The sequence below is a fragment of the Cololabis saira genome, chromosome 19 (assembly GCF_033807715.1).
Source record: "Cololabis saira isolate AMF1-May2022 chromosome 19, fColSai1.1, whole genome shotgun sequence".
Classification (NCBI taxonomy): domain Eukaryota; kingdom Metazoa; phylum Chordata; class Actinopteri; order Beloniformes; family Belonidae; genus Cololabis; species Cololabis saira.
The window spans coordinates 39460838-39483194 of record NC_084605.1 but is presented as its reverse complement, the minus strand read 5'-3'; the positions used below and the strand labels follow the sequence as shown (position 1 = coordinate 39483194).

The 22357-nt window shown below is 41.3% G+C and overlaps 1 protein-coding gene across 1 annotated transcript in view; it reads right to left on the bottom strand.

Moving 5' to 3' along the window:
• Nucleotides 1–22357, bottom strand: part of sdk2b (sidekick cell adhesion molecule 2b) — a 457224-nt gene that overhangs the window by 126135 nt on the left and 308732 nt on the right. Inside the window, exons 3-4 of the mRNA XM_061707744.1 lie at nt 12483–12589; nt 9021–9168 (exon numbers count right to left, since the gene is read on the bottom strand). Of these exons, the coding sequence (XP_061563728.1) occupies nt 9021–9168; nt 12483–12589 (255 nt within the window). The remainder of the gene's footprint in view (nt 1–9020; nt 9169–12482; nt 12590–22357) is intronic.

The window sequence follows — 22357 nt, the reverse complement described above, 5'->3', positions numbered from 1 at the left end:
CTACAAGCCACCCACGACCACCTGCAGGTTCCGGTGTCCGGCAAAGGATGCTGCAACATGGACAAAAGAGAGAAAAGGGAGGAGAAGGGGGGGCCAGCACAAGAAACTACAGGAGCGACTCTGACACACTAGAGTTTACACTACCTAGAGATTTACCAACACCAGCTAGAGGTTTACTAAACACTAACTATAGGCTTTACTAAACAGAAAGGTTTTAAGTTTAGTTTTAAAGGTGGAGGTGGAGTCAGCCTCCTTAACCCAGATTGGAAGTTGGTTCCAAAGTAATGGTGCCTGATAGCAGAACGCCCGCCCTCCAAATCTACATTTAGATACTCTAGGAACTACGAGTAAACCTGCACTCTGAGAACATGGAGCCGGTCCCAGATGTTACCGGGCGAGAAGGACAAGAACCCCACGAATTCACACGGAGACCATGCAAGATCAATGTTAGAACCATCATGCTGTGACGAGACAGGAATATCAACCCCATCAAAATGCTTCCCCACTCGTGGAGCATTCTCTCTAAAATGTGAGAAAATGTCTTCTCTTACCCAGTAAAAAATAAAAAATGGCACCATATTTAAAAGATTTGCATTTGATTATTGGATTTGACAGTTGAAACCAAATTTAGATAAACACTATGAAACCCTAACTCCCAGCATTTTGCTCGATTTTGCAGCTGCAGTCATGGCCAATTTTAGGCTTCTGTACTGATCACTTCACATAAGATGTAGAGCCGTGGGAAAAAGAGTTCATAAAAGAAAACGGTTTTGGGTCAAATGCGAGGCCATCTGTCTGGCAGAGTAAACTTGCCTGAAAGTGGATAAAGCCGCAGGACAATGACCCCAAACACGCCAGCAAATCAACACCAGAAATGCTAGGCTCAAACAAGAAGCAATGGCTTCTTCAAAATGCTGTGGTGGGATATTAGGAGAGATGGGTACAAGGAGAAACCTCCATCTTTGCTTTTAGGGGCCGCCTCCTCATAGTCGAGGTCAACAGAATCCCATGTTTAAGTGTCCAACTTTACAACAGAAATAAACATACAATCAAGTACAACAGCTGGTTTTCTTCTCCATTGACAGATTTCACGTCATGCTTTTTTGAGATTTGGCCGCATTAGAGTACCAAACCCCTAGCAGTCATCGCCTTAGCTGCTTAATCCATCCATTCACTATCTATACCTGCTTCTTCCTATTCAGATTTGGGGGGGTTTAGACCAGACAAAGCATCATTCTTCATTTAAAGATAGTGTTGCTTACCGAGCTGTTAATTCTAACAGACCATCCAAGAGTTCTGCGCTTCAGTTTCTGTGCTTCAAAATACCTCGTACCCAGTACTGGAGTTGAGGGGGGATGAGGGGGATGGCATCCCCTCCTGAAATAAAAACGGTCCAAATCATCCCCTCCTGAAATAAAAACGGTCCAAATCATCCCCTCCTGAAATAAAAACGGTCCAAATCATCCCCTCCTGAAATAAAAACGGTCCAAATCATCCCCCCCTGAAATAAAAACGGTCCAAATCATCCCCCCTGTAAAACTGCCATCCCTCCTTTCCATCCCTTATGTCATTTCATCAATGAATGTGGTTTTACTGCTATTTCAACATTTAGAGTCATCACCAGAAAAATAACACCAGAAAAATAACTTATTTGACAATTTTCACCTGTTTCAAGTCAATTTTCACTTGAAATAAGTAGGAAAATCTGCCAGTGGGACAAGATTTATCTTCTCATTACAAGCAAAAAAATCATGTTCCACTGGCAGATTTTTCTACTTATTTTAAGTGAAAATCTACTTGAAACAGGTGAAAATTGTTGTTTTTTCCAGTGATGAGTCTTGTTTTAAGTGTAATGAGATTTTTTTTACTAAAATGAGACATTTTAACTAGAAATAAGACAAATATTCTTGTTAACATTTTGAGTTTTTGCAGTGATCCATTTTATTTATCCTGTGAAGGACAGAGTCATATTGATAAGTTCAGAAAAGTGTTTTTTATTGTTGTGTTTTGATGTATTTGATGTAAGCCCAGTGGATATTTAAAGCTTACAGAAGGCTGCATTTAACTGCTGCTATGTCATTCCTGCAGTATTTCTGCAGCTGTTTTGGTCACTGCTATTATTTGTAATATATTATATTATTTGTAATCAGCACAAATGATCTGTCCCCATATGATCAAATCCACCATCCCCCTGATTTCTTTTTACAACTCCAGTACTGCTCGTACGGCATGTTAAGTGCAGGTGAAACATTAGCTTAACACCATTCTTAGCAACTATAGCAGATCTCCACATCCTTAAAGACTGAAACTGTTCAGAGTTAAGAGCATAAAGAGTCAGATGGGCGATGCAGGCGCAGGCTGCCCAGGGGACTGGACTCAAAAAGCGAGGGATGGACGCTCAGCGCGGCAGGATGCCCTCGGGGGATTTCTCCCTGCCTGGAGCATTTCGCCCACATTTGTACGCTGCAACTCATCATTTTTTAATTAATCAGGGCTGGGCAGAGTCATACCCAGCCAGGATGGATCTCCTGCCATTGGTCTTCAAAACCTCTCCTCAAAAAACCGTACGGATGCAATGTTGTAAGAAGAAGGGTGGGACAAAACTCAAACAATGATCATTACTTCAAGTTATTTCTGACTCAAATGGCTCCACCAGCTGCTGAATGGTGAGGTGCACAGGTGAGTTTTTAGACACACTGCTTCTGCACCTGCTTTGTTCTTGTGAAGCAAATGATGACAGTGTAACATGTCAGTGTTGTGTGTTGCATAAAGCATATTTTACGGATGTTATTATTTTGTCCTCGCACATAAAACCAGGAAGAGGGTTTCACATGACTGCACTGTATGTATTAGATGAACAGAACAGGAGTCACACTGGACCTCGAAAGAGTTCTTATAATCACCAGGTGTCATCCGAGTTATTTCCAAGCATTGTGCACCTTGTTCCTTCAAAAGAAAAAGATATCACCCTTGAGGCATACGAATCCTCTCCTGTTGTGCGAATAAGGAAAAAAACAACTCAATACATACATGCAGCGCAGACACAGAGTGTATCAAAAAAGTAGTTACACCAACCTACGATATAAGTCTGAAACGTAGTTGTTCTTCAAATGGTTTTAGGTGATTACAACATCAAGGAAATTTTGGATCCGGCTGCTTCCCTCCTCACCTCTATTGCTGAGGTGTGATTAAGAAGAGCACGGAGACAAGCAGCGGGATGGACCCCTGAAGAGGCTGTAAATTAAAGTTATAACACCTGAGGAGGGATATCGAAAAAAAAAACTAGTTGGAATATAGGAAAGAGAAATTCACCACAGTTGCAGTCCATTGCAACTTTTTCCAATCCCCACTGTAACTGAGAAGAGCAATAACTGGCTCACTGACAGTAAATGTTGCAGCCAGAATTATGATGTTTCTATCATTATATTTGGCGTGATTGCACAACTGGAGCTAACCCTTGAAAGCATTAAACTTTGGAGCGAGCTGCCGTCAAGGTAACGGTGGAATCTGCTGCAGGTTTCTTGAGCAAGTCCCTCGGTCTCTTGCAACAGAGAAACTTTGATGCCTATATGGAGTAAATGCTACTGGCATGAATCAAATTCAATTAAATGATTTTCAATAAAAAAGGCTGCCCGTTATCTACAGTGCTCATTTGCACACTGTGACCTTGGCGGTGTGCGTGTTATTAGCATTCTCAGAGCTCTGGGGTAGAGAAGCGAGGATGGAGAGCAGCTCAGAACACGCAGTGTGTGTTGTAAACTCAGCTGAGGGACAACCCCCCAGCCCCCATCCCAAAAAAAATAAAATAACAGGATTATCTTAAGCTAATGGAAAATTACAAAAATGAATCCGAGGAAACTCAGGCGGAATCAGGAAGTATGAGGAAAAGACAGACGCTAAACGAGGCACAAACTGTGAATGCTGACAGGCAAGGCATTACGGCGTAGTTGACCCGACACATGAAAGGTTTACATGCTGGACGTCTCAAAATATACCCAGGGGACTCATTGATAAAAGAAGCACAAATGAACAAGAAAACTATTGATAAAACACTGAAAGTCAGGACACACACACGTGGACACATTTGCTGGTAAAACCCACGATAGACAATAGGGGTGTAACGATACACTAATCTCAAGATACGGTACGATACACGATATTGAGGTCACGATAACGATACGATATTATAGCAGTATTTTTTTAACAACCTTGAATGAGGAACATATGACTGGAAAAAATTGTCTTTTATTTGAAAGACACAAAATACAAAACAATGATGTGTGTTTGTCCTATTGTTACAGTTTGTAATGCTTTATAACTGTTTAAGTTTTAAAGAGAAAGCCAGGCCAACCATTTTCCACTAACTGAACTAAAAGTAAATGTCAGGTTTGCATTATGCATCTTCAGTTTTATACAAGTACAAATATTTTGCCACAAACAAATAAATAAATAAAAGTAAATAAATACATACAATTTTACATCAGCAGAAGTTGTCCCCGTGTTTATCCTACTCACCACCCCAAAAAGGTTTAATTTAATAAGGTAAGGCTTAACTCTACACCAGCCTTACATAAGTAAAAGTTCAGAGCTCAAAACCCTGCAAGAGTCCCGTGATCGGGACCAAAACGGTTCTAGTTTCTTCTGAGGAGGAAGATTTTGGTCCGTGGGTCGAGGCGCGGTCGGATGCGCGTTACTAGTCAACACAATAGATTAATATTAATAATCCAATATCAGATACAGTTTGTCACCTCCACGACACGTATCGTGACGTTTTTGTATCGCAAAATTTTGTGGCATTTTGTTGTTACACCCCTAATAGACAATGACATAACATGATGGCAGCAATTATAAAAAATTAGGTTAATGCAAACTGGCTATTTAAAATCAAACATTGGTTATGAATTGTGGTTCAGCAGAATCAGTTAAAAATTTATTTTTTGTAACTCAGAGACTTCTGGTCCACTCCTCATGAAACAAATCAAACTGCTCCGGCTGTCTCAGGTTTGAAGGGTGTCTTGTCCAGACTGCATGTTTAACTCTTTCCACTGTAGGATTTAGATCAGGGTTCATAGAAGAACACTCAGAAACGTCTAGCGGTTTGTTCTTAGTCATTTTTGGCCATTTTTTGGTCACTATTCTGTTGGAGGAACCTTGACCTGCAATGACATTTCTCTCCAGAAAGCATTGATAGTCCTTGTACCCTGAACAGATTGAAGACACCCTTTACCAGACGCTGGGCAGCAGCCGCTGAGCATGAAAGAAACCTTCATCATGTCTTACAGTAGCTACAGGCTTCTCTTCTTTGAATGTTAAGAGCTGATGTGACTTTCCCGGGAGCTCCAGTTTTGTCTCATCTGTACAGAAGACGTTCTGCCAGAGGGTTTGGGGCTTGTCAATATACCTTTTGACGAATTCCAGCCTCGATTTTTTTTGTCATTTGCTTTCAGCAGAGGAGTCCTCCTGGGTCGTCCACTTTGGCTCAAACAGTGATGGATGGTGTGATCTGACACGGATGTACATTGACCTTGGAGTGCAACTCGGACCTCTTTCAAGGTTGTTCTGGGCTCTTCCATTGGTACGACCCTGACAGTATTGTCATCAATTGTACTCTTGAGGTCACATCCAGGGAGATTAGCTGCATCCCCATGGACCCTGAACTTTCAAATTAACTTTGCAACTAGGGCTGGGGATCCATTCAAATGTCAAGAATCGATTTGATTCCGATTCTTAAGATTCAGAATCGATTATCACGATTTGATCCGATTCGATTCCGATATCGATTTGGGTTAGTGTTATTAAAATTGTTTTTTTTCTCTGTAGTTCTGCAACATATGAATACTAGTATTATATTGAGATTCAACAGCAAGTATTGGCAGCTAATGATGCTGTAAGGACCAATCAGCTCCCAGAATGCTGATAGAACTGCTTTCAGAAACATCGTGGGTCAGAATTACCAAACAGATCCAGGGAGGAAACAGAGACGGATGAAATCACTTTTATTTTTTCCCCACATTCCGTTTAAATTTTTTCCATTTTCTGTGTTTTTCGGTTTTTAGCATTTTGTGCAAATGTAACCCGAAGGATATAAGGTAATGAAATATAGACAATTTATGCAATTATAACTGAAAACCTTAATGTTTTCATACTTTTAAACATATTTAAAGGCACTAGTTATTCTCGTGTCCAAGAAAACATTCCTTTTTTGGTCATAAACAAAAAAATACCAAAAGTTATTTGTATGAAATAAATAACTAAGAAATAAATAACTCAAATACTCCTTTCAATAGCCATTTAAAGTGCAAAAAAAGAAAGAAATTGCAACAGCTCATGCAGTAAACAAATCATTTTAGCTTGTCTGATTTATTCTGTCACCACACACACTTGCAATGAAGCACCAGGCATTTTTCAGGTGTGTCATTGAGAAACCGTGTGTCCGATAACAGAAGAAACCAAACAAGCTTTACCTTTCACATGCTCATCAATCATTTTCTTTCTGATCTCGTCAGACAACGTTACTTTCCCCGGTCCATGGTCGGTGTGGTGCACTGAACAGTAGATGAAAACTTTAGGATCAATATTGCAACTTTTGATTAGTTGTGAGGTAACAACTTATCTTTGTAATGCTCTCGAGCAAAGGAGCAACTTAGTACAGAATAGTGACCTACGTGAAAAAAAAATTGCTTCCATTGCAGTTTTGGAAAAATATTATTTGATGCTGTTATCACTCCCTAATCATAGGGGTCTTCTGTCTCAAACTGTTGTGAATATAAACTAAAGTACGAACGGACAGCAAAGAATGAACTAATCATTTGGAATAAAAGCCTTAAAGGGATGCTTTAGGTTTTTGTTTTTTTTTTGTTTAAAGTGGTGTTATGTACCGAAGATTCTGTTGGTCAAACTATAAAACAAACCATAAAACTATGGCTGCAAAAATCGACTAATTGCTAAAGTGACGATGATTTGTGGTAGACTGAAAAAAGAACAAACACAAATCTTTAAACTTTTTCCATTACTCTTTAATCATGCTTTTCTGCTGATTCAAAAAAGGAAATATTTTTCAAAACTTCAATGACAACCTTTTTTGCACCTACAGGTCACATGACCAAACAGTCACGGCAGCTTTTCTGTTAAAACTCGCTCCCTTGGTGCCACTGGTGCAATGAGAGGCCTCACTGTGAGGTATCCAAGGAGCCTGACTCAACTCCTGATCAGATGTTCTGCGGCAAGCTATCACAATCGCTCTGGGAATCGCTCCGGCAATCGTTCCGGCAATCGCTCTGAAATATCTAAGGCTTGAGCTGCTTTTGATGGTGAAAATTGGATCCTCTTTGGCCCTCTACCTGAGTATCTGTTAGGATAGCTCTACATCAGTTAGGATAGCTCTACACACGGATTCTCCAGTGTGAGAGCTCTGTGACTTCTGTTAGCTGTTGCAGGTGAGATGCCAGCTACCTTTGAGCACTTCCTGTGACACCACACTGGACAGGAATTGAAACAGAACACGAGGTGCAGGCGCGATGCACGCTATAATGAAAATAATGTTTCTTTTAGATCAAATGAAAGCATGTAACCCTTCTTTCATAGACCCATAAATAATAACATCATCACCTCGCACATTTTTCAATATGAACACCAAACTCCCGCCTATTCCAGTTTTTGAAAAATAATCAGACTTTCCACAACCAAACAGAGCACGCCCGAGCGAGCGGTCGACCCGCGGCTAACCTCCTCCCCGGAGAAAGTCTGGCCACTTGTCTCATTGTGATTCTAGGCCAGGATGCGATGACTGATGAAGAGGAGCTGATAAGGAAGATTCACTCTCACTGAGGACAAGGTCACCTCCCACTGAGAGGAAATGCAGATGTGATGAGATGAGGATCAGGGACTTTCTAAGCACTTACTCCAGCAGGTACACAAGTATTCACACAGAGGCAGCAAAGTGTGGGGGGAAATGCAATTATCCGTCCGTCCGTCCGTCTGTCCATCCATCCATTCATCCATCCATCCATCCATCCATCCATCCATCCATCCATCCATCCATCCATCCATCCATCCATCCAATCCGTAAGTCCATCATCCATCCTCCATCCATCCATCAATCCATCCATCCATCCATCCATCCGTCCATCTGTCCGTCCAACCATCCATCCATCCATCCATCCATCCATCCATCCATCCATCCATCCATCCATCCATCCATCATCCATCCATCCATGGCAAAAGTCGAGGCTGAAAGGGATTTTTTTCTTCTCTCCCTTTAAATGTTGACTGTTTTTGTTGTGACACATGGAACATCTGAAGAATATGAGTGTGTTGGTTTTTTTTTGTTGTTGTCTCTTTTTAGGTCTTGGTCTGGCACATAACAAAAGCAGTGTTTACCTCTATAGTACAGTCACGCTCATTTGAAATGACTATAAAATGGAAGAATGCAGGATGAAGACTGAAATATTGACTTTGGCTTATGTTCTTTTCAAAGGCCAAAGAGCAAATCAAAGAGAAAAACACAACTTTAACCAATCCAACTTCCACTTCACACCCTGTTGTTTGGGGTAAACAGGATAAAACAGCAAAAAAACAATCCCATTTGCGCATGTATTGCTTCTTAACTTTATTGTGCACTTATTGTGCTGTGTGAATACCAACACTGATCGCTGACCTCACAAACCACAGCCTGCAGGCTTTGGGCCATAATGAAGAGAGACAAAGGAGGTAAATGAGAAAAAAGAGACAGCAACTATCAAAAGAATCTGATATAAAGTATTTGGTTCAGGTTTTCCTCTTTAAATAGAAATGAGTATCAGGGGAGCGGCTGCTAAAATGCCTTTGCTCTTAGATTTTGTTCTGGAAAACAAATTCAAGATGCCCTTTGGAAAATGGAGCAAGAAAAGTGACAGACAGCAGGTAGAAATAGTCACTCTGAAGCTCAAGTACTCAACCAACCCCAGGAGGAAGGAAGGAAAGATATTCACAGTACAAACACAAAACTAAATACATAAAAGAGCCTTGAGGGAAAAACTTACATGCGATTGGTGGGCGGTATCTTACGTCCATCTCTGAACCAGGTGACCTGTGGTTGGGGGAAGCTGCGGATGCGTGGCGCCGGAATAACAGCACCTTCTCCCTGAGAGACGGACTGAGAACGTTCACCCTCTTCAAAACTTCCCATAACTAAAGAGAAAACAAATAAAACACACACAAAGGGATGGGTAATGGGGTAAAACATGAACGCTGTCCAGTCACAGGAACACATTTCTCTTTCTTCCTTCTTTGACTCTCAGTGACAACACAGTTCTTGCCATCTGCTTTATATTCTGAAACGTGACATTGAGCTGTTTCAATGGACAAAGCTGTGTTGTTGCCATGGTTTTGACTTTAGATCAAGAGAGGCTTGAAGGAACCAAGATATTATGAGTATCAAAAGGACAGCGAAGCAATGCTCAGTTCGTTTCATATTCATATTTTTTATTTTCTCTCACAAAAGCATCAAGGATATTCAGCTTTAATCACCGTCTAAATGTGTTATAACTCAACCGCATAGAGGGCTGGTTATAATGTTACTTTATCATGTCCTTATACATTTAATATCATGGAGAATTTGGTCCATCCTTTTGACTTTTTGTTGTTATCTTGAAAGCTGACAAAGGAATACTGAGTTAATATAATCACGGCCCACTTTATTAGGTGCACCGTTGTAAGCAGATTGCTTAGCAGTCCTAAATCAATCCATTCAACATTTAAGCATGTAAACACGGTCCAGATGAGCCGTTGGAGTTCATACTGAGCATCAGAATTCATTTGAAGTAGGTGGTTTATGTGTGGATGTTGGTGCCATGTTGGGCTGCTCGGACTATTTCTACTGGAATTTTCCCACACCACCATTTTTCAGGTTTACAGGACAAGAAAAAACTATCCAGTGAGAGTCAGTTCTCTGGCTGAAAGATGCTTTGTTGAGGCCGGAGCTCAGAGGGAAAATGACCAACTGACTCAAGATGATAGAATGCCAAAGTTAAATAGTCACTTGTTACAACTGAGCAGGAAAACAATCATCTCTCCATTCATGGCCTGTAAACCTTGAAGCAGATGGACTATACTTATAGCTAAGGACAGGAAAGTGAAGGTATAATTCATACAGGTTCATACACTGTCCAACAAAAACCACATTTCAGTTCAAACAGGTCCCACAATACAAGCTTTTTTTCCGTATTCACATTGATCAAGCCCAACAGTAGGTGGTTTTACTTGGACCATGGACTAAAGCCTTTATTTTCTGTGTCCTGGAGGGAGTACTCTGTTTGGCCGACCCTCCTCCTGCCTCGTGTTCATGCTGCTGTTATTGGTCGTCCTCCAAACCAATCAGACACATTACTGCTAGCCACATCCTGGGGACAAAAACCATTGGAGGATGTTTCTTGTTCTATCTGACTCGTCTCTAAGGCAGGCAGGGCTGGCCCTACCCCATGCACGGATAGATGCTTGGGTTGGCTTGATTTGCACTCAGAGTTTTGTGGCCTGCGTATGTGATGAACACTTGTGTATGCAGAAAGTTGTTTTGAGGGGGAAAAAAAGGAAAAATGAAAATCTATAGGAGCTCTTGGTATTACTGGTCGTTCAAATTTTCAATGTATTGCTTAACTAATCTGCACAACCTAAAATAAATTTGACAGTCAGGAAAAGGATTGTCCTTTAAACATCTCAGCCTGCCTGAGTATCATTGCTGACCATGTCCATGAGTGTTTCCAGCACCAAGCTGAATTTTCCCCACAAAGAATTAAGCCAGTACTAATGGCAAAAGGGTACCAGCAAGATGTAACTTATGAAGTGGACACTGACTTTATTCACACTCCTCCTTTACTGATTTTTTGCAAATTCTGATAAATGAGTAAGTAAGGAGTTGATGGAAATGTACTCAATCATTCCTAACTACTGGTGTTGTGTCAGCCTCAGCTGTGCATTGATTTCACGCAGAATGCAATCTGTTAACATATAACAGCAAAATAAAAGCTTTTCCTTCTACTGCTCCAACGCTGTCAACAAGAGAAAGCACCGACTAGGGTTTTAAGTGAGACAGCGCTCAGTGAGAAGCAGGAAAAAGACTGCATGTTTGCTTCTTCAATACAAAAACAAGACTCAGCTAAAATGCATGAATCATCACATCAAACAGCCAGTTAAGTTCCAACAAATTTAGAAATGATATGCTTTAAAACATGCAGGGATCAGGGTGTGGGACTTTTAACTAGGGATGTTCGACTGGTTATGCATCAATTGCAATCTTATTTTTCTCTCTCCCGCTCTCTTTCAAAGAGAATAAAAAGGTAATCTGGCTTTGCGGTGCAGTTGTGGTGCTTAGCTTAAATGGAAATCTGGGAAGTGTGCAAATCCGCTGACTTTGATCTGCAGCTTCGGTGATGCGATGTCCTCCTCCCCTTCTTACCTAATCTCTAATGCCTCGGCATGTTTCCCTTTCTCAGAGGTGTGTCTCTGCAATCCTAATTGTGCTGCCTCAATGGCACAGCCTCCAAAAAGATCTGCCATCTCTCTCTAGCTTTTTTCTCTCACTACCTCCGTTGTCTGTCTCATCCGTCTATTCTAAAGGTGTCCTAAATTCTCTTTCTATGAGTGCGTGATAAGAAGAGAATTATAAAAAGTGGGAAAAGGAAGGAACTGAATAGTGCTGGGATAAAAGCCAAGGAATAAATAGAAAGCAGTGGTGTCCAGACAAGAAACTCGAATCAACAAAAAGAGCCAATAAAGAACAGCCACATTAATGTCATGTCTGTCCCATACAAAACAAGTGAAACAGTGGGACTCTTAGGCCTATCCCTGATCCCTCCCAATTGTTTCTCTCTCATGCTTGGTTGATTGCATTGTCAGGTACAGAGGAGCATCTCATCCACTCAAATGTCGCTAGGAACAAGGGGACGCCAACGAACCGGCATAACCAGGCAGGATAATGGGCACAGGACAGTTGCGTACATGAGGGAAAGGTTGAATTTGAAGCTCCAACTCTCCAGACACCACTGCAAACGCACCTCTAACAGCTCGTTAACAAGATGAGGGAGCAGCCTGAAACCAGCGGGGAAAATTGACAGAAACACGGTGTACGGGAGAGCTATTTTCACCAAGGAACGACAGATGTTGTTGACAAAAGGGAGAGAGGGAGAGAGGGCGAAATAAGCGGCGGTCATATTGAAATGAAGCTAAGTTAAAAAGAACCATGGCAACGATATCAATCTAATGAGAATGCCGAGTGGAACAGCTGTCTGGGTTGATAACACGTTGAATGAGATGTAGGTAGATCTTTCACCCTGCCAGCATCTGTCCCTCCCCAGTCAGTCCTTGATACAAAGGCAACCAAAGAGAGTGTGGGCACATTTTGCACTCTGCATGCAATTAAGAACACACCCTCTATTACTCTATATCTGTCTATTCATCCATTGCTTCCATTCATCTGTGTTTCACCCACATCCTGTGCGTCTACTTACAGGCCACTTGTACTTCTGTGCGCCTTTGCAGAAGGGCTCCCACTCGATTCCTCACAATGCAGCGGTAGAAGCCAGCATGGGAGCGATCCAACGAAGGGATTAGGTACCTTTAATAAGCACAGAAAAACACAAGGAGAAGATAAACTCTCACATCACAATGAGCTTATTTAAGATATTGAAATAACCTAATTGAGACAAATGCATACATTTGTAAGCGTGAACATGATAGGAATCTGAGTGCACGCATACATTAAACACAGAAACACAGGGACAAGGGCATAAAGGACGTTGAAGCTTAGTTGTTGTTTATTCCAATGATAATGATTCTCGAGAGGCTAACCCAGCTACCACGGCGAAGCGCTCCCTAATGACACACAGCAAATTCATGCATTTAAATTTCATTTTATGAAAACACACACACAAAAAGCTTCATGTCACCAGTTCTTGACTGTCCTTCATGACCTTGATTTTGCACTTAAAGGAGCATGAGGCTCCTTTTAAGAAATGAGACTCTCTAGCGCCACCCTTCACCACGACGGCCGTCGGGGGTACTGCAGCCAACAGTGAAGCCGGCACGGGAGAACGGGGAGAACGGGCATGCAGCGTCATTTGACGTCACATCCGCAGGACAGCGCGGGAAACTCCGGCCCGGAATTACAGCACATTTTGCAGCACACAGCCTGTTCAAGGCAACGGAGAGATACACTAGAGGGCTCATTGTTTTTGGTTTGGAACGCTTCATCTGACATTATTACTAGAAAACTTAATACGTATACAAATTCTTTTCATAAATCCTGCCTCCATCCTGCCTCATGCTCCTTTAAGACCACCTCACTTTCACGTGGATGCAGTGTAACTGGTACAGTATGTCAGTGACTGGACTGTTTATTAACCACTAATTCAGTGTTATATACAGTCATCTGCAAACGTTTGCACCCCCTTATAAACATATGGATAATATTTAGTTCCTTTGCTCCTACATGGTTTTACAGGCTAATTTGCAGCAGAGTTCTGTTAATAATCAGCTGTTGATAAAGTGGAAAGATTAAGTATTTGATGAAGCTTTCAAAACAGTTGCCAGGGTTGAAGGTTGAAGTTGAAGGGTTGACAGGAGTATGCTTCTTCTGTCTACAAAGAACCTTTGCAGAACCATATGACTTCTGGAGCAATGCCTTATGCACAGATTTAAGAAAAGTGGAGTCATTTGGCCTCAATGTCCAGTGCTGTGTTTGCCACAGCATTTCATTGCAAACATCTGACGCATACTGTCCTGGGTGGCAGCAGAGAGGTAATGATTTGGGGTTGTTCTGCAGCCACAGGTTGTGTTTAACCTCTACAATTACAACTTTTGTTTTGATATGGTTTAACAAAGTGAAAAAACTAAAGGAAACAAACATTTTGCACCTATAATGTGCCACATCTGGGAGGTCAGCTCATGGTAAACATGGGACAAGTGAGGTTGATAAATGTACCTACTTGAGGGGTTCATACTGCTACTTTCCCCTTTTTGTTCAACTTATTGCACCATGACCGAAAAGACACGCGATACGCAGTGATAAACCAGCGATAAACCAGTGATAAACCAGTGATAAAGCAGCAACTTTAGGCTATTATGATCATTTAGAGATTATTCAACAGGTTCAGCCTGTCAGGATCTGGTTCTTGGGACACAACCTACATTAGAGACTAGCACAAGGTATATTCAAACAAATAGAATAAGTACATTTGAAATCTATGGGAATGAGCCTGATAATCTCAACCACCAAAGGAGCAATAACCTCTGAACAGCCTCACCAGACAGGCCTTTCAGCCACATGTTTCTGTGGGACGTCTAAGGCAAAACATGGAACTTACAGAGACACTTGGACTGTCGTTACAATAGTCAGGTAAGAATGTCGTGGAGTGTAGAAATTGCCTTCTGTGCCAAACCTGGCGCTAAAGCTAATGTGAAAAGAAGTGGCGAAAAGTGTGGTTACTAAAAGTACAGGCTTCAGGATAAATGGATCCTAAGCTATTATCACCATTTTGTACAACACATTGGCAAAATGAACTGTATTTATATTGCAAATTTCTAGTCTTGTTGATGACTGAAAGTGCATTAACTCCATAAGGGACCATTCATAAAGCACGAAACGTAGCAAGTCACGTTTCTTCAGACGACTCAGAAATCTCTATTAGACAAAGTCCCGCATCGATAAATGCCTTGGGAGCACTGTCGGGTAAATGGGATGTACCAGTTTTCCCAAGACTTTGACATGTGGATTGCAGAGACCAGTCTTCAAACCACTCACTGCCTGTCTGACAGAACTGCAGCTCTTCCTGAGCCACAGCAGCCTAGGAATAATGAAGACACCTAATGAAAGGGCTGCAGTGTATTAGAGATGACTGTATCTCTTTTGAATACAATCAATTCTTTTGTTGCGCGCCTTTACATGCAACTGGATCACACACTGTTAAAAAAAAACAAAAAACAAATGCTCGAGAATTCTAAACCCCTTATAGGTCTTGAATTTCTTGCAAAAGCTTGTAAAATCCACTATTAGACAGCTTTGCTTGTTAGTTAACAACCAGATACTTATCAGTGATCAATGCTTGTTTGATTGTGGGCTTGAGTCTTTTCAATACCTGCAATCCACCAGGGTAAATCCACAAGACAAACGCCAATACCACTAGGATACAGAATAGATACTGTCTGTTTTGAGGCAGTCAAGTAATTCCTCTTAAAGACCTGGCGCCCCGGCTGCTCAGGACAACAGCTGCCATCTTAACAACCCTCCAATAACTAATAAAAGGCGCAACAGTGGGGGATACATGAGGCGGCCAGCTATTAAAGTGGTAGTGAAGAGAGTGAAGAGCGTGAAGGGAGTCTCTCGTGGCATGTTCGATGGCAGCGAAACATAGAAACGTTGTGAATCAGCCTACAGCAAGCTGTACGAGCTTAGTCGGAAAGTTGCTCGAGTGCAGTACGATCTTCTCAAAATAAATACTTCTTTAAAAGATGAAACAGTCGCCTGTAGGAGCGTGCTTGGAGCGTTTACCGTCACATATCCACATCACACGTGCTCAACGCTGCTTTAGAAACTGCCAAGCAGAAGATCCGAGTGCTGCCTTCAGAGAGGGGATGTACCCGTTTCTATAGTTACAAAATGCAATTAGTTTTAAAAGTTGTTTTTTTTATGATTCAACCTTTTGTTTATAATTCTTTTTAGTCCCCCATAAATGAATGTGAAATGAGCAAGAGGAGATGTAAAAGAGAGCAGTTTAAGTGTTCGGAAGTGCTTTCAGCAAGCTGTTCACAGTAAAGTTGGATAATTACAGAATGATAACAGCAGACATTGGAGTCATAGATCACAAGATTTTGGGTTGGAGTTTAAACAACAGCTGGGACACGTTAAAGCCCTAGAGGATGGATGGACGCATAAAATCATATGCAAGAAGATGTGGAGGCTCTTGAGCATTTTATTTGAAATGGAAGTAAAATGAGATGAACTCTTTCTCATTCCCCTTCCCTCCAGACTGAAGTATTAAAAGCTCTGCAAATTTAACCACACATTTTGACAAACCGGCCCTCCGAGAACTGGGTTATCTTTTGATTTTTCCCCCCACTAATTTTGATCAGGCGGACAGAAATCCGACTTTCAAGTATAATCAAGCATCTATTTGCCTTTAGGGCTGTTTGGATAAATGACACTCAGCGTTCAAATACACCAAGAAGGCACAAGCTAGAGAGAAAAACAACATCCAGCGAGAGGCTGCCAGAGCTGCATCAGCTACAGAGGAGGAACTTAAAGTCTGTGAACTCAATGGAGATCACTTTTGCATAAGTTGTTGGCTCATTTGGTGTTGCGGTGATGATTAAGGCCAATATCGTTTATGCTCGTTATAATACTCGCTAAATCCAGTGAAAGATGTCGTTTTGTTTGCTCATCTCATTCTGGTTTGCAGCAGTCTGTACGTGTCCTGTTTGTGACAGGAAATTCAATTTCTGGCCACCATTCCAGGAGGAAAATGAATGACGCTTTCATAGCAGCCACCTGTTGTTTGCTTTGTCCTCCCAATTTCAAAACGGCATCAAACCAATCCAGCAGTCCCGTTTCCTCTGAAGTCCAGATCATCCAAACATAATAATAGCTACTCTAAACTGCATGACAATTCTTTATGCAACTTTATTACATTTTGTTAATTGTAAAGTGCATCAAACCTTTTCTACTCATGACTCAGCTGCATAATTATAGCTATTACATGAAAATAAACTTAGTACTGCAAGCTGCAGCGACATACTGTAGTTGATACATTTTACTTTCCCCCATTTTTTCTAATCTAATCTGTTCTTAAATGTTGTTTCTCAGTTCCTCATGAGGTCGGTGTTTGTCCTTCATGTTGTTTTAAGTCAGTCTTTTGAGTTGCATGTTGTTTCTAACTCGTACAACCAACTAAACCATCAAAGCGGAATCAGAATGAGAACATCTCCCTGTTGCATAGAGTAAAGCTTTCAAACTGAATCCATATTTCATGTATGTATTGAGAAAATATTTAAAAACAGTTACATCAGATACCTTTTGGTGGCAAGTGGGGGGGGGGGTTACTACTACTACTGCACTTTTGACTGCACAACAACACAAAATCATCTGCTCTTGGATATTGTCTAAAATAAACATATCTGGATCAAAATGAAAGAAAATGATAATTAAGTCCGCCTCATCTAATGTGCAATGTTTTATTGATGCGATGATTCAGCTTCATTTCACTCGTGTCACTTTGAAAGGCTGAAAATGCCTCGGTCACTTTATCCGTGCTTTGAAAGTAGCCGCGGTGAAACGGAAACGGTTCTGCAATAACAAATGCTTGAGTGTGTTGGAGGGTTGTTAAAATCTGCAAAGAAGAAAAAAGAAAAAAAAAACAAGCAACAAAGTCATATCAGAGCTCATTATGAGCAGCGTCAGCTGAACCCAAGGGATCTAAATGAGTTTTAGCCCAAAGTCTGTTAAGACTTAATCAGCTAATCAGGATTCTCTATTAATGATGTGTGACTCCTTTCATATGTCCCATCAAGCAGATTAATACAATTACGTATATGTGTTATGCGTAGATGGGAGGGAGATGAGGTGGATAGATGATGGAGTAGTCTGTAAAGAAGTTGAGTCATAAAAAAACGTAGGAAAAAAAAGAGTCTTATTGGGATTTGAGTGGAGAATATTTAGGGAGGAAACAGGTGACAGGTGGTGTCAGTGCTTGCAGTTTAACCTTAGTGTGGCTTTCAGAAAATTAACCTAAGAGCCAGAACCCTCAGGGTGACTTTAGACGATATTTTCCCTGATTCCTTACTTCCCTTTTTTGCGCCGTCCCTTATATAATGAATACAATTAACCTTTGCAGAGTTGCATGCGTTAGCAGCAGGTTGGGGGAGTCAGCGGGGCCTCGCTGTGTCAGACAGAGATTGATTGATGTTCCCGTGGTCAGCGCACTTCGTCAGATCCCCTTTAATTAGCCCCATTCAGGAGGAATGATTAGATGGAGGAGTTTCAGTGAGACGGATAGAGGAACACGAGAAAGGAGGGAGGAGTGGGTGTGAAGAGGGATGGAGACGGGAGGAAGGCAGAGACTGTGAAGGGGACTGAAGAATGGAAATCTAGAGAGATAGAGAAGGAGGGAGGGAAAGATAGAGATGGTCGAGGATAAGTGGGACGACTGTAATCCTTCACTGAAGGTGGTTTTAGTGGATGCGAGTGACAGCGTTCTCATTATAGCAGCATGTCTGTTCCCAAGGTTAGCTCCAATAACAGTTTACTAGTTAAATAGTTATATTATAAACCCACATTGTAATTATACCCACATAAATTAGCAACGCATCACATTTAGGACGGCAGTGACACATCTTTTATGCCTGATGTCAATGCAAAATCTTTCCTTTCATACAGGATCACAAAAATATCTTTGCTAAACGGTTCAATTACATAGAAACGTGTTTTTGAAGTGTTTAGGACTAAATCAGACGCTGCAGCAGCTCGCTTGTAATTACTGTATGTTTATTTATTTTGGATTTTCTCTCAAGTTACTATTTGGAGTTTAAAGAAAGGTCATCACCCCCATATAACAGTTTGATGCTATACTTCACTTCTAATGAGCTCGCTCACAGCGTTACAGCTCCAGACGCCTCTACCATGCACATCACACCAACAAAAGCAGGTGCAGTGGAAAATTATTAAGTTTGACTGCCTAATTGCTTATTTATTTTAAGGATGAAGGCAGATGATGTGTGACGCTCATGATTAAATGTGTTTTCTCATTATGCACTTAAAATCTTTTTATTACGGAGATCAACAAGTCGACTAAAGTGACAGATACTGTACGTTGACAGAAAAATCGAAAACGCACATTTACAGTTGAGCTACAAGTGACGTCTGTGAAAACAAGTCAATACTGTGCTTCATATTTACATTTTTAAAGGGGGGTGTCCTTCAAGATGGATTGAAATCCATGAAAGGGGCAGATTAAATAAGATTCTTCTTCTTTCTGCTCCCTTTCATTCACAATTTAGGAAGGTTTGTGTTTATATTGGATTGTTTGTAGTTTTTATTTCATCAATGAATGAAATAAAGAATAAATAAATAAATCGAGCTTGAGGATTTTACTAATTTATGAGACTCCTCATTCTGACCGTGTTCTCTCTTCTTAATAGCTACACCATAAAATACACGACAGGTAATGGGGCTTCTGACTTAATCCAGTAAAAATCAATAGCTGGCAATTTCTGTAAAGGCCTGGGGGAGGAGCTTCCATGTGTTGTGTCTTTATAGGGTGAAGCAGAGGAACGGCTGTTTGATGAGAAGAAGTCACACAAACAGTTACTTTTAATTTGCAATTTTATTTGAAAACAGGTTTGACAATCCTTTCAGGGGGTTTAAGTTGGTCTGTCTGTCCGTCCTCGTCTCTGCTGAACATGCCTTACAAACGGCGGTGACGGTGTCATCTGCAGGCAACGAGAAAAACCGTGACGAATGTGTCAGCTCCAGTTTTGTGCCATCAGCGCTCATTTCCAGCCACGCAGACACGAAACCAACTCTTTACCAGAAGTAAATTTGATTAATCTCCATGAATTTACAGGCTGTATTTATCAATAATTTGTTCAGTGATTAATTTACAGACCAATAAAGTCATGATTATTTTTCTCCTGTATTGATCTATTATTTAACTGTCCAATAGATATTGTGCTACAGCCTTAGATCAATCCCCACAAGTTAGCTATTTTAGCTTGGATGGCTTTTCTATGTTGCTAAGTAAGACAACTTTATGCTCGTATTAAATCTGTCCAAACATTTTTATTACAAATGCTGCTACTGAAACAACATACGGAACAATTGCAGTAAAAGCTGAAACAAGGAGAGGAGGAGCTCCAGGGGGGCGTGCCGTTGCCTAGCCTGAGGCTTGCACAGTTAGAGCTGAGAGATACTTGCTGTTGGTGCTTGCGTTCAAGTCCTTTCGCGTCTGTTCGCATCCACCACCAACGGCAACGTCGCTCGCGTAGTACGCGAGGAGAGTGCGTCATACCGGCGGTGACCGATAGGGGGCAGTAAGCAGAGCAACAGTTGGAAAAGTGATATATATTTAGTAGCAGCGGTAGTAGCAGTAGCAGATTAGAACAACAAACAAGTTTACAGGACAATAGTGGATGATGTAGGAGATTAGAACATCGTGTGATTGTGTATGAATGTTTGGTGGTGGTGGTCGGTTTGGCGCAATATGGCAGCCACGCTTCCGTCGGTCTGCAGGGCAGCTGTGGCTACAAACGTAGCAGCTGTGGCTACAAACGTAGCTACCACCGGTGAGAATGTGTATGAATGAATAATGGTCTTTGTAAAGCTCTGGGTGCCTTGAAGGGTGCTATATAAAACCAAGTCATTATTATTAGGGCCTTAGCACTTACAGGGCAAAGGCCCTATTGTATCTGTAGGAATTTTCTTTCTTTCTTTCTTTCTTTCTTTCTTTCTTTCTTTCTTTCTTTCTTTCTTTCTTTCTTTCTTTCTTTCTTTCTTTCTTTCTTTCTTTCTTTCTTTCTTTCTTTCTTTCTTTCTTTCTTTCTTTCTTTCTTTCTTTCTTTCTTTCTTTCTTTCTTTCGACGAAAGGAGGGCCTTTTTTTCCCCCTAAACGTGCCCCAAAAGTCACCAAATTCTGCACGCAAGCCAGGCCTGGCGAAAAATGTGATATTTAATGGTTTGCATTAATGGGCGTGGCCTAATGGCTCAACAGCGCCCCCTAGAAAACTTTGTGCCTCAAGTCCCACATGCACAGAAATCGCTACACACCTGTATCATGTCGCAACTTAAAGAAAAGTCTCTTGGCGCCATGGCCGAAACCCAACAGGAAGTCGGCCATTTTGAATTAAGCGTGTAATTTTGGCGTGATTTATGGCTGTTAATGGCAGTTAATACGGCCCAAACCGTAAAGTGCACCCAGGTGTGCCCAAAACCAGTTGTAGTGATCCATTAGCATAGTTAGCAACACAGCAAGCCCTAATATCATCAAACAAAGATGGATTTGCTCTGTTAGGACTTAATTCCCTGCTCAGTAATCAAGTTGAGACAGTGCTAAGTATTGAGTAGCTAAATGGATGACAGCTGGCGACTTGCTACACCAACCATCAATCAGACTTTATGCCTTGCTTAATACAATTTTACCTCAAAATCTCATCTTCCGTACAATTGTCCTGGATGTGAAATCTATCTATGTGTCACGGTTTGGTTATTTAGTTCCTGTTTTATTTTGAAACCCATTTGTGTTTCAGTTCTGTCTGGACTTCCCTGGTTCCCATCTGCCCTGATTGTCTGCACCTGTGTCTCGTTAACCCCTCTGTGTGTATCTGGTCTTGTGTTTCCCTTGCTGGTCCGTTCTGTTTGATCCTCTATGTATCCTGTCAGGTTTCTGGTACACTCTTGTGGTTTTTGTTAACCCTGTTTTGCATCGCTTTTAGTTTGATGTTGTCATAATAAATCACTGTGTTCTGGAACTCCTGCCTCCTGGTCTCCTGCATCTGGGTCCTATCAACCACATTCGTGACACTATGAAGACCAAAAATATTTGTTGAACCAGGTTGTAAAATATGTTTATTGCTGCTGCAAAGTTGGGACATTTCAACATTGGGGTCAGTTAAATGTCCCCCCGGGGTCACTTTTCTTACTTCCACACTAGAATGTTTTTTTTATGATGGAGATACACCCAAGCTGAGACAAAATTCAGAGTTGGGCTGTAAAAATCTGTTTTTTTTCCTATTCCTCAAGTGATGGATTTTCATTAACCGTAACAAAAGCAGCCACACTTGTCCACAGAGCAATGACACACAAACATGTACAAAATAAAAAAAAACAACAATTGTTTTCCCTTTTGGATTTCTGATTCTTTTTGGTCACAGAAAACAAGGAGTGACAGGGTGCAGGGGGAAGACAGGAAGGTGCAAGAAATCCATTGCATCTGGGGGCCATGGAGCAGAAAGCCAGGTTGATAGAAACTTTTTCTATTCTTTTCTTTTTTTCCCCAGTCAGGAATCCATTAAGGTCATCCAGAGAAGGTGCTGCCTGGCCAGCTGTGTCTGCGGCCCAACCCGCCCGCCCGCCCGCCCATGATGCGTTCGCTTGAAGAACTGTAATTGGTTGTTACTGCTGCTCTTTCTCTTTAGCAGGAAAAACACTAATCTCAACAGAGGCAACAAAGAGATCATTCTATGCTTTTCGATGTGTTCCCATTTATATTTAATGTGTTTTATAGCCTTTAATACTGCAAAAGATCTACAGTGCTGCACAGCTCAAAGTCCACAGCAAATGAAGAAGACATTGTTTCCAAGCTGCCCTGGGACACGTAGTTTGTAGTCTGGGGCTTTCACC